The sequence below is a fragment of the Schistocerca nitens genome, chromosome 7 (genome assembly GCF_023898315.1).
Source record: "Schistocerca nitens isolate TAMUIC-IGC-003100 chromosome 7, iqSchNite1.1, whole genome shotgun sequence".
Lineage (NCBI taxonomy): Eukaryota > Metazoa > Arthropoda > Insecta > Orthoptera > Acrididae > Schistocerca > Schistocerca nitens.
Window position 1 is genome coordinate 139,228,374 of NC_064620.1, and position 12,624 is coordinate 139,240,997.

Below are 12,624 nucleotides of genomic sequence, written 5' to 3' on the forward strand. Positions count from 1 at the left end.
ACCCTGTATAAATAAATTTTTATATTAATCGAAGGAAACGAAGTACTAATGAGACGATGCATTTTTAATTATTCATGATTTATTTTGTAAAAAAATATCTGTGAGTTAAAATGTGTAGAAAAAACTCTGTAAAACAAAACGTAGTAAGCACCTTCGTTGCCTAACGATATAATAATGCGGAACTCGACTTACTCGACTTATTCTCTCTCTCTCTCTCTCTCTCTCTCTCTCTCTCTCTCTCTCTCTCTCTCTCTACCGAGCGAGGTGGCGCAGTGGTTAGCACACTGGACTCGCATTCGGGAGGACGACGGTTCAATCCCGTCTCCAGCCATCCTGATTTAGGTTTTCCGTGATTTCCCTAAATCGCTTCAGGCAAATGCCGGGATGGTTCCTTTGAAAGGGCACGGCCGATTTCCTTCCCAATCCTTCCCTAACCCGAACATGAGCTCCGTCTCTAATGACCTCGTTGTCAACGGGACGTTAAACACTAACCACCACCATCTCTCTCTCTCTCTCTCTCTCTCTCTCTTTTTCTACCAAGATGAGCTGTGTAACTATCACTTTTACGCTTTTGTTGACAATTATGTTAATTTGATGTTTAGTAGGCTTGTTTCATTCGAAGATTCCTTTCCTTACTATCCATGTCATATGTGATTTTACCACGCATTTTTGTAGTCCAGTTTCAGGCTGCATCGAAGAGAAGTTGCTGGCACATTGTTTGGTGACTGCAGCCGAACACTGTTGTGTTCATTCGCCTTTTAATCCATCGGATTATAATTCATACATGCCTGAGATCATTTTTACCGGTGTTCTTTTCTCAAAACCTGGACAACTCTGTTATGCGAACCGCTTGTTATTCAGATCTGTCATTGGCCCCAAACAATGTCGTCTGCCAAAGTACTCACCGGTCTGATGCAATGACTATGCTGGAAGGCAGTGTGACGGTACGTCACATAAATATTGACATTTTTAGCGGTTGTAAATCGTAGTTTACGTATTTTATGAATATAATTAGTGTAAAAGATATAGTTAATGTTCTTGAAACAACTGATATGCAGCGATAGCATCTTTATTTAATGTCTATGAAAATAAAAAAGGATCGAGAGAGACGCGATTGTACGGCCGAGGAGGAAGGACGTATTTTGTGGTACACACTGTTTTGTTTCGCTATACGGAAGGCAGCCATTGAGCGACTACACATATTTTAAGTAAGTTATTTGTATTTATTGCTAAAATAAACTTGTTATTATTATTACAAAATGAATTTCTTTGTAATAGTTGTCACCTCAAATGCTGGCAGTGGCTAATTATTTTTAATAAGCATTTTTTCAGTAATTTGTGCTGCGAGAAGCTCATCTTCCGATGCAGTCTCTGGTCGGCCATTACGCGCCTAAGTATTAATTATTTTTCAGTGTTTAACAGTAACTGTAAATGCAAGAGATTTCGTTATAAGAACCTTTTTAAACTGCAACAGATAATTAATTTACGTTAAAGTTCATGTTTTTAAACTATACAGATTCCATGAGTTCAGTAAGTTTTATCTTGGCCGCTCCACGGCAACAATCGAAATTCTCTCAAGCCTTGCTTTGCAATCAATAAATAGAAATTAACAAAATTACATTCAATTCAGTTAACGGCAACTATATTTGGTCATCACGTTCAAAATCTAAAGTTGGTACATGAATAACTGAGGCCCTTCAAGAACCCGTTTCATATTTGATGCACGTAAGTAAAAGTGATAAGAGAAGACAATATCCCTGAGAGAAAGAATCATGCTGATAAATTAAAAATAAAAATATATAAAATATATATCTAATAATTTCCTTTGTATGTGACGTAACGAATCCCAACGGACGTCACAGCAGCTTTATTAGAAAAGGGAGTAAAATTTTGTGTGCCATGTTTTATCATTTCAATATTATTGCCTCCAGCAAATCAAGAAACATTCATGTAGTGTTCTCAACCAGTGCTTACCAATTATTCAGTGCTTTCACGTTTATTAGTAGAGATAAAATCCATTAACATTTAATTTTAATTCATATCCATCTAACCAACAGTAATTTAATAAAACATCTTGTTTCTTTATAATTTTTTTTATTGAGAAACGCTATGTGATGCTCAAGGGCTTACGAGGTACAACCCAACAGCTTCACTTATCGGTGCAACCATTTTATTCATTGTATCCTAGATAGTGTTATGTTGCCAGGGAGACTTGTTTACATTCGTTGTTCGTTTGTCTTCGACGTCTCCATTCTGTACAAGTACTACAGATATTGGGTTACTGAAAGTCCTCCGTTCAAGCATGGCAGGATATTCATTTCCTGAACCGGCAGACACGACTTCTATGTATGACTACAGGTATGGCAATGGGCAAGAGGCCGCATGGCTGTACCAGAGTGCATTTCTAGGACGAAGCCAGCCGTGTCATCCAACCTTTGGTACTATGTATCGTCGCGTTGACAAAACAGAATTCGTAGCACCACAGACTACGGGTAGAGGAAGACCACGTTTGGCTAGTCTGCCTGATAAGGAAGAACACGTTCTACAGACTGTCGATGAAGAGCCGGGCATCGGCGTCATACAAATGGCCCTGGCATGCGGCACGAGGTTATTAGAGACGGAGCACAGGCTCAGATTCTGTCAAGAATTGGGAAGGAAATCGGTCTTGCGCTTTCAAAGGAGCCACCCTAGCATTTGCCTGGAGCCACTTAGGGAAATCACGGAAAACCTAAATCTGTATGGCCAGACGCGGTTGTGAACCGTCCTCCCCCATGTGACTCCAGTGTGCTAACCACTGCGCCACCTCGCTCGGTACAAATAAGAATAAACGTGTGGTTTATGCATTATGGAGTTCCAGCACATTTTGGTCTCAATGTTCGAAGGGGGAAACCAGATGGCGCTTTGGTTGGCCCGCTAAATGGCCCTGCCGTAGGTCAAACGGATATCAACTGCGTTTTTTAAATAGGAACCCCCATTTTTATTACATATTCGTGTAGTACGTAAAGAAATATGAATGTTTTAGTTGGACCACTTTTTTCGCTTTGCGATAGATGGCGCTGTAATAGTCACAAACGTATAAGTACGTGGTATCACGTAACATTCCGCCAGTGCGGACGGTACTTGCTTCGTGGGACATTACCCGTGTTAAAATGGACCGTTTACCAATTGTGGAAAAGGTCGATATGGTGTTGATGTATGGCTATTGTGATCAAAATGCCCAACGGGCGTGTGCTATGTATGCTGCTCTGTATCCTGGACGACATGATCCAAGTGTCCGGACCGTTCGCCGGATAGTTACGTTATTTAAGGAAACAGGAAGTGTTCAGCCACATGTAAAACGTCAACCACGACCTGCAACAAATGATGATGCCCAAGTAGGTGTTTTAGCTGCTGTCGCGGATAATCCGCACATCAGTAGCAGACAAATTGCGCGAGAATCGGGAATCTCAAAAACGTCGGTGTTGAGAATGCTGCATCATCATCGATTGCACCCGTACCATATTTCTATGCACCAGGAATTGCATGGCGACGACTTTGAACGTCGTGTACAGTTCTGCCACTGGGCACAAGAGAAATTAAGGGACGATGACGGATTTTTTGCACGCGTTCTATTTAGCGACGAAGCGTCATTCACCAACAGCGGTAATGTAAACCGGCATAATATGCACTATTGGGTAATGGAAAATCCACGATGGCTGCCACAAGTGGAACATCAGCGACCTTGGCGGGTTAATGTATGGTGCGGCATTATGGAAGGAAGGATAACTGGCCGCCATTTTATCGGTGGCAATCTAAATGGTGCAATGTATGCTGATTTCCTACGTAATTTTCTACTAATGTTACTACAAGATGTTTCACTGAATGACAGAATGGCGATGTACTTCCAGCATGATGGATGTCCGGCACATAGCTCGCGTGCTGTTGAAGCGGTATTGAATAGCATATTTCATGACAGGTGGATTGGTCGTCGAAGACCATACCATGGCCCGCACGTTCACCGGATCTGACGTCCTCGAATTTGTGTATGTGGGGAAAGTTGAAGGATATTTGCTATCATGATCCACCGACAATGCCTGGAAACATGCGTCAGCGCATTGTCAATGCATGTGCGAACATTACGGAAAGTGAACTACTCGCTGTTGAGAGGAATGTCGTTACACGTATTGCCAAATGCATTGAGGTTGACGGACATCATTTTGAGCATTTATGCCATTAATGTGGTGTTTACAGGTAATCACGCTGTAACAGCATGCGTTCTCAGAAATGATAAGTTCACAAAGGTACATGTATCACATTGGAACAAACGAAATAAAACGTTCCAACGCACCTAAGTTCTGTATTTTAATTTAAAAGACCTACCTGTTACCAACTGTTCGTCTAAAATTGTGAGCCATATTTTTGTGACTATTACAGCGCCATCTATCACAAAGCGAAAAAAGTGGACCAACTAAAACATTCATATTTCTTTACGTACTGCACGAATATGTAGTAAAACATGGGGGTTCCTGTTTAAAAAAAACGCAGTTGATATCTGTTTGACCTATGGCAGCGCCATCTAGCGGGCCAACCACAGCGCCATCTTTTTTTCCCCTACAAGCTAGACAAGTTTCTTTCTTCGTAGTTTTTTCGTTTGACGCTTATTTCGTGAGATATTGGCCCCGGCCACTATCAATGGACCACCCCGTATACCATGATACATAGATACGTAGAGGACCAGGTGCATGGCCTGCACGTTCCCCTGACCTCAATCCTTTGGATTATTATCTCTCGGGACACTTTGAGCTAATGGTCTATGCAGTAGGCCACTGGAACACAGAAACTCTTCATCTGCGTGTCATGGAAGCCTGCGAAACCATCCTGTACCGCCAGGCAGTGTTTCAAAAAGGATGCCACAGTCATGATTCGACCAGTACATGCGTGTTTAGAAGCAAGAGGAGGACATTTGGAGCATTTGTTATGAGTTTATGTCTTGATCAGCTCCATCCATTTACCTGAATCGTTAACTTTCATTAAAACTGAAAACGAAGAACTTTCAGACGTGTTTATCTGAACTTTTTTCTCGTTTTAGTGTAAGCAACCTGTCCACAAGACTTGTAAAAGTATTTTTGAAACATCCTGAACACAGTGCTGGGCGTCAAAAATGCATCATGAAAACGAAGTCCGTGAGTGTTATTTATGATTATTTTTGCGGAAAGTTTCAACGCCAACATTAGGATGAGTTTTCAAGACGTTTAGAACGCTGAAAATAGTATTGAAATCAAATTTATGTTGTCCAAAGAATGATAGGTTTAGTTAATACAGCCCGAGCCACGAACGACGGCGTTTGTCGCAGCTCGAGACACGGACGTGGAATGCACTGTTTCGGCTGTGGTAAACGCACACGTGTGTTCTGCACCTGAAGAAATCGTCTATACTGCGATGTCTCTCGCTTCTTAGTGTAGAGTTTGTCGCTTACCGACACCAATCGGCCCTGACAATTCGCAGTAAATAACTCGTTACTATCACGTTTAATGCTCGCATTGGCTACGACATCCATGCAGAACACTGAAAACACTACTGAACTCTCGTTGACTATGGGAGAATTTGTGATGTATGTGCGCAGAGCAACCCTAAACTCGACCGCCATCGTTCGTGACTTTAGTTACAACAGAAAGTTGAAAGAAAAGAAAAACGAGTCCACGGACGTAGCGCGTTAAGTGAAAAGAAAGGAAAAAATCACAGAGTTAGTTTAACGGTGTGTACCTCTCGCATGAGCACATCTGCAGGATAGCCAGAGAGCAAGGCGGCGGCCTCACGCACCGCCCGCCGGCCCCCCTTGGGCGTCACTGGGTTCATCAAATGTGGCAGCTGCTGCAGGGCCACCAAGGCGTCTGCCCGGCTCACACCAGTCGCCCGCGTCCTGGAACACCGACCAGCCGCTGAGTACAGGGCGATCCGAAGACGTCGATAGTCAGATAAAACCCGACTCGCGCTCTTCTCACGTGGCTACTGAAAGCCATGGATCAAGGCAGTAATATTGTTGTTGTTGTTGTGGTCTTCAGTCCTGAGACTGGTTTGATGCAGCTCTCCATGTTACTCTATCCTGTGCAAGCTTCTTCATCTCCCAGTACTTACTGCAACCTACATCCTTCTGAATCTGTTTCGTGTATTCATCTCTTGGTCTTCCTCTACGATTTTTACCCTCCACGCTGCCCTCCAATGCTAAATTTGTGATCACTTGATGCCTCAGAACATATCCGACCAACCAGTCCCTTCTTCTTGTCAAGTTGTGCCACAAACTCCTCTTCTCCCCAATTCTATTCAATACCTCCTGTAACCTCCCCGGAGAATTTTGAAAAATGAGGTATATTAGTTTAATTTCGCCGGAGAATTTTGAAAAAAGGACAATAATATAATGTTAATTTAATTTCTTTGGAGAATTTTGAAAAGACAATAATTAAATGTTAATGGGAATAGAACCAAGTGTAATCTTCCCGCAAAAATGAAAGAAACTATTTTAAATGTGAATGGACATCGTGCTAAGTGTAACCTCCCCGGAATTATTTTTAAATAATATGAATTGAATGAAAATGCAAATAGGAGCCAAATGTCATCTTCCCACAGTAACAAAACTCAATGATAACAAAAATATGCAAAAATGCTAAGTCCCCACAAAATTAACGTTATGATCAACCTGATAAATTTTATAAGGTCATCTGCGCTGACCTTAGGCCCTGTGCAAATCTGATAAATTGATTCTGGCAGGAAAAGCATAGGAAGTATTGTTTCAATTGTAATGATTATTTTCTTAAAAAATTGCTTTCAGAACAAAATTATTATTGGGGCGATTCTTGAACAAATTAATTCCTGTTAAGATACATTACATTATCAGATGAGCGCAATGCTGCTTCATTACCTTATTTAAAAATATACCTCTTCCTAAACCTTGACCAGAGCCCCATGTCGACGCCCGCCGACTCCTCACACACAACTGCGACTGTCTCTCGCGCGCTACTACATGCTCTCGCGACTCGCTACGTACAACAACAGAACTGTCTCGCAACTGCACTCTCGCGCTACAGCTCTCGAACTGCACAGCAACTGCTTCGCAACTGCACTGAACTCTCGCGCGGTCAAGCGCAGACTAGCAACGATAAATAACTCTCTGGTCAGAGATTCTGTCATGCCTCGCCATCGCTGCTACTGAATACGTACGTGTTTCATAACCCTCCACTGGGGGAGGGGGGGGGGGGCAAAAATTTGGCAGCGATGGTGAGTCATTTGGACTTGCCATGAGCAACAAATTTTTTGTAACTAATTAACTTTTACAATTCACAGAGTATTCAGATGTAGAACATGAATTAAATGTGGTGCACATGCACCGAGTACAAAACATTCCAGACAATGACAAAAAATATGTACAATGAGTACAGAACATATGACATAAGTGCACACGCACTGAAAAACTCTTTAGCATTTTCACACAAATAAACATAATAGCAAAAAATCATGTTGAAAGGTGACATAAGTGCACATGTACTGCAATTCAGCAAATCGAAAAAAATGTATAGGCCATGAACATAAATGATATTATCAAAAAAAATGATTTTCATTATGTTACAAGAATTAGGATAGGAAAGGGAAGGATTGCATCATGGTTGTAGCACTTTAGGTTGCACGCAGCTGCACTGGAAGTCCATATCTTTCCACAGAAGTACAACACCAAGTGAGACAATTTGAAGTTCTTTTCCCAGAAGTATTTATCAGCGTATCCAAGACACTGAAATGTCATAGTAGTATTCCATGTTTTCATTTTGGCAGTACATTAGATACACCAAACAGTGGGACCATAATAACGTCTCCATCGCTCACGGTGGTGGACAGCATGTCGTGTCAACACCACGCTCTTACAAGGCACACCAACGTAGAATTAGTGCAAAAACCAAATCTAGTGCTCTATGATCAAGAGGATATACAGGACAAATAGATATTGCAGTAATGCAGGGTAATTAGGCCAGAAGGTGAAGGACATTAAGTCACATACTAGTCTTCACTGAAAATCACATTAGTAGTTTGCGGCATTCATTGCCCAGTTATTGAACATTTCTGTACCATGTATGTAGTATTACAGAATAATGTTCATTGATTGGCGTTTTACTGACAACATAGGCACTCATTGCCTAATTATAAATTATAGAAATCATTCGTTTTACAGACAACATTGAAATTCGTTGCTTAATTACAAATCGTCAGAAGTCATTCGTTTTAAAGATAACATTGAAATTGATTGCTTAATAACAAATCATCAGAATTGTTGAGGCTTTCGTGGCCACTTGTTGACAAACTGCCTATTGGCTTCTGTCTCGGGTTCTTCGGCCGACGTTCATCTAATGATATTTCTGACGTTTCGCCAGCACGAGTGGCTGGCATTGTCAAAGCTTCACCCTCCATTGCCGGTGGTGAACTGGAGCCGAGCTCGCGGCCGCAGACTATATGTACCTGCCGCGCCAACGTCCGAGGGCTTCTCCGCGGTCATTTCCGGTGCGGTTCTCCTCTTGCTACCTGCGACGGTCGTTCGCTGCAGTACGGGAAGCCAGGATCCGTTTACCTTAAGGCTTTCCTCCACAAATTATATTAGAAGTGTAACTGAGCCAAACACTCGGCGAAGTAAGGAACCAGAAAAAGAAATGTCGGGTACGGCCTTTCTGCCATACATTCCCAGAGTGACGGACAGAATCGGCCGTATATTGCGCAAACATGGCGTAAAGACGGTTTTCAAACCGACAAGGAAGATCAAAGAGTGTCTTAGATCGGCGAAGGAGAAAAGAGACCCACTTGCAATGTCGGGAATATACCGCATACCATGCACATGCGGAAAAGTTTATGTCGGAATGACTGGACGATCCATTAACACCAGGATCAAGGAGCATAAGCGACATTGCAGGTTGGGGCAGGTGGAGAAATCGGCCGTGGCAGAACACGCACTGAATGAGACCGACCACGTAATAAAATTCGCCGACACGGAAGTTCTGGCTGTAGAGAACCACTATCACACGCGCTTGTTCAGAGAAGCTGTAGAAATACAAAAACACGCGAACAGTTTGAACAAGAAAGAGGAAAGCCTTAAGGTAAACGGATCCTGGCTTCCCGTACTGCAGCGAACGACCGTCGCAGGTAGCAAGAGGAGAACCGCACCGGAAATGACCGCGGAGAAGCCCTCGGACGTTGGCGCGGCAGGTACATATAGTCTGCGGCCGCGAGCTCGGCTCCAGTTCACCACCGGCAATGGAGGGTGAAGCTTTGACAATGCCAGCCACTCGTGCTGGCGAAACGTCAGAAATATCATTAGATGAACGTCGGCCGAAGAACCCGAGACAGAAGCCAATAGGCAGTTTGTCAAATCATCAGAAGTCATTCGTTTTACATATAATATTGAAATTGATTGCTTAATTACAAATCATCAGAAGTCATTCGTTTTACATTGAAATTCGTTGCCTAATTACAAATCATCAGAAGTCATTCGTTTTACAGATAACATTGAAATTGATTGCTTAATTACAAATCATCAGAAGTCATTCGTTTTACAGAGAACATTGAAATTGATTGCCTAATTACAAACCATCAGAAGTCATTCGTTTTACAGAGAACAGTGAAATTGATTGCCTAATTACAAATCATCAGAAGTCATTCGTTTTACCGAGAACATTTTACAGAGAACAGTAGAATAAAAGTATTATTCACTGAAATTATGCGCATAGTATTTATGTATTCAAATGACATACTGTTCAGAGCTGATCAGTATTATTCAGAACTCTCTTAAACGGGTAGCATTATTTGGGACTGGTAATACATTTTTTTGTTAGCAATGCATTGCTTTGGGAAATTATAGGGGAAAGCAAGAAGAGAAAAAGAAAAAATTTGCTTCTGGGTAGTTCCTGTAAATGAAAATGTGTAACGTCATTCGTCATGAGTCAGCTGCAGCAAGGTTATGAAACAAGTAGAGTATATGTAATCACATTCATAAATGACATAGATTTAATGAACAACTGCTTATAGCACATTAATTTCATAAATAATTTCTCCTGCAAAAATATATAAGAAAAATGGATTATTAAGCTGAAAGAAGAAACGCATTTTATGCTGAAAAGTAGTGAACTTCGAATTAACAGGTAGTGAAATGTGTATAAAAATATGTGTTCTCTAGCTGTCCTTTCCAAAACCTTCAGTCATCATACCATACGATATAAAACATACTGTCAAAACAAACTACAACACATACTTAAATAACTACATAGCATAAATACATAAACTTCAACATAATCCTCATCTGTAAAGAAAAAAAAATTTCATTATCCATCACTTCATTATACATATTATCATAACTCCATTATTATCATCACCTGTAAAGAAAAACTTCATTATTCATAGTAGCATATTCTTCATCATTATTCATCAGCATTCATTATCATCTGCAAATAAGTCACTTCATTACTCATTAGACAACGATTCCTTATCTCTAGCATATTCCATCACTAAAACTAAGATCTGACAGCCTGCATCAATCGCATCGTATTCTGAAAGAAAAAATTAGTTAAGACTGCTATTCTACGATGTGTATAGTATATTCTTGTTAATGCTTGTTAATTCTGATCCATTTACTCTTCCTCATAAGGTTTTTGTATCTTCTTTCGTCTATTCCGTAGGTGAAATTCCCATTTCTGTTTAATTTATTTCCTTTACACGTTATTTCTTTCTGAAAATGATGAACAAAGATTAATGTCTTGCATTTACATCATATACTCACTAAATAATGACTGGTTTATGGTAACATAATTAAGCATACAGCATAACATGACAGAAAACGTAATATGTCAAAAGCATAGACAGTGATCAAAGGCAAAAATGTACACAGAATATCACAATGCAGCAGCAAAAAAAAAAAAAATGTAAAACAGTCACGATGTAGAGATATCATAGGGCAAAAATGTCAAAGTCAACTGGTGTTTGCTATATCTTAACCATTTCATAGTGCATACAAACAAACATGAAACAATCGTACATACATAAACAAATGATGACAACTTGCCAAGAAAAAATGCGATAATCATCAATAAGTAGTCACATAAATATAATTGCATAAGTGGTCATAAAATGTGTAAGTTCATCTGGAAAAATGTGCACGGTCTGATGTGTAACGACAAGAAGAGCGACCTGCTAACCTTACTTTGCCGGGCACTTGCCAAGAAAAAATACGATAATCATCAATAAGTGTTCATATAAGTATCTGGAAAATCTATTACAGTGTGATAAATCATAAAGTATGTTCATTCAATAAAGGGTTTAACGTTGGAGACGTGGTGGTTTCCTTTCGATTTCCTGGTTCTCAAAGTTTCGACGTGTACAACATTGGGGTGAGGAATGCTGCGGATCCGATATGGACCTGCGTATAGAAGTTCAAATTTACTGCACTTACCTTTTATTCTGCTGGATAAATAGTGTGTACGTACTAATATCTTCTGTCCAATGTGAAAGTCTCGGCGTGTACAAACCTGTTTTTGCTGTCTTCTCCGGCGCTCTGCGGCACGTTTGATGTTGTTCAGTGCAATGTCAATTATTTCGTGGTGTCGTAATCGACGAGATGTAGGAAATGTTACTAATTCTTTAATTTTGTTTGGTGGTTCAACGTTTTTCAGTATAACAGACGGAGATAGCATAGTGGATTCATTTGGAATGGAATTAATTACATCTTGGAATGAGAATATGTGTGTGTCCCAATCAATATCTCTTTTGTGGCAGTATATTCTACACAGTTTACCAATTTCTTTCATTAATCGTTCACAAGGGTTCGAAGAAGCATGGTACTTGGATATATAGATCGGAGAAATGTTTCTAGCTCGCAACATGCGTGTCCATATAGCAGAACGAAATTGTGATCCATTATCAGAAATTACTCTCATCACATGCCCTACATGAAATAGAAAATGTTTTACAAATGCTTTCGAAACAGTTTTAGCAGTAGCTTTGCGTAACGGAGTGAAAGTAACAAATTTTGAAGTGAGTTCAACAGCGACAAAGATGTAGCAAAAACCTCTGTTAGTTCTCGGAATCGGACCAAAAATGTCTACAGCGGCCATATGTCTTAATTTAACAGGTACAATGGGATATAATGGAGGAATATGTGAAGTGGTGTCTGACTTAGCTTTCTGGAAAATTTTACATGACGCTAAAACTCGTCGAATACGTTTCTCCATGTTCGTAAAATAATAGTTCTGTCTCAGTATAAGAAAACATTTTCTAGCTCCGTAATGTGCGTAACTTAAATGAGTGTACCAGATCAATTTGTTAACCAGTTCGTCAGGAATGCATAATAACCAATTGTTGCTGTCAGGATGAGAGCGGCGAAATAGAATGTCATTGCGTACAGTGTAATGGTTTCTAATCGTAATATTATTCTTATTTTGCCAAAGGTGTTTAATTTCTTTCCACACATTGTCTTTACTTTGCTCTTTTGCTATGTCCTGTAATGACGACGAAATAAAATTTTCAACTGCAACTTGCTGAATGTACATGACGCTGAAATTTGCTTTGCAGAAGTTGGTTGTGATGTCTTGCTGATTATTGCTGAGAGAACGAGATAGTGCGTCT

The 12,624-nt window shown here is 40.4% G+C and overlaps 1 protein-coding gene across 1 annotated transcript in view; it reads right to left on the reverse strand.

Annotated features, from left to right (window-relative positions):
* Positions 1–12,624, reverse strand: part of LOC126195504 (pickpocket protein 28-like) — a 119,228-nt gene that overhangs the window by 90,205 nt on the left and 16,399 nt on the right. Inside the window, exon 3 of the mRNA XM_049934132.1 lies at positions 5,743–5,899. Coding sequence (XP_049790089.1) covers positions 5,743–5,899 — 157 coding nt within the window. The remainder of the gene's footprint in view (positions 1–5,742; positions 5,900–12,624) is intronic.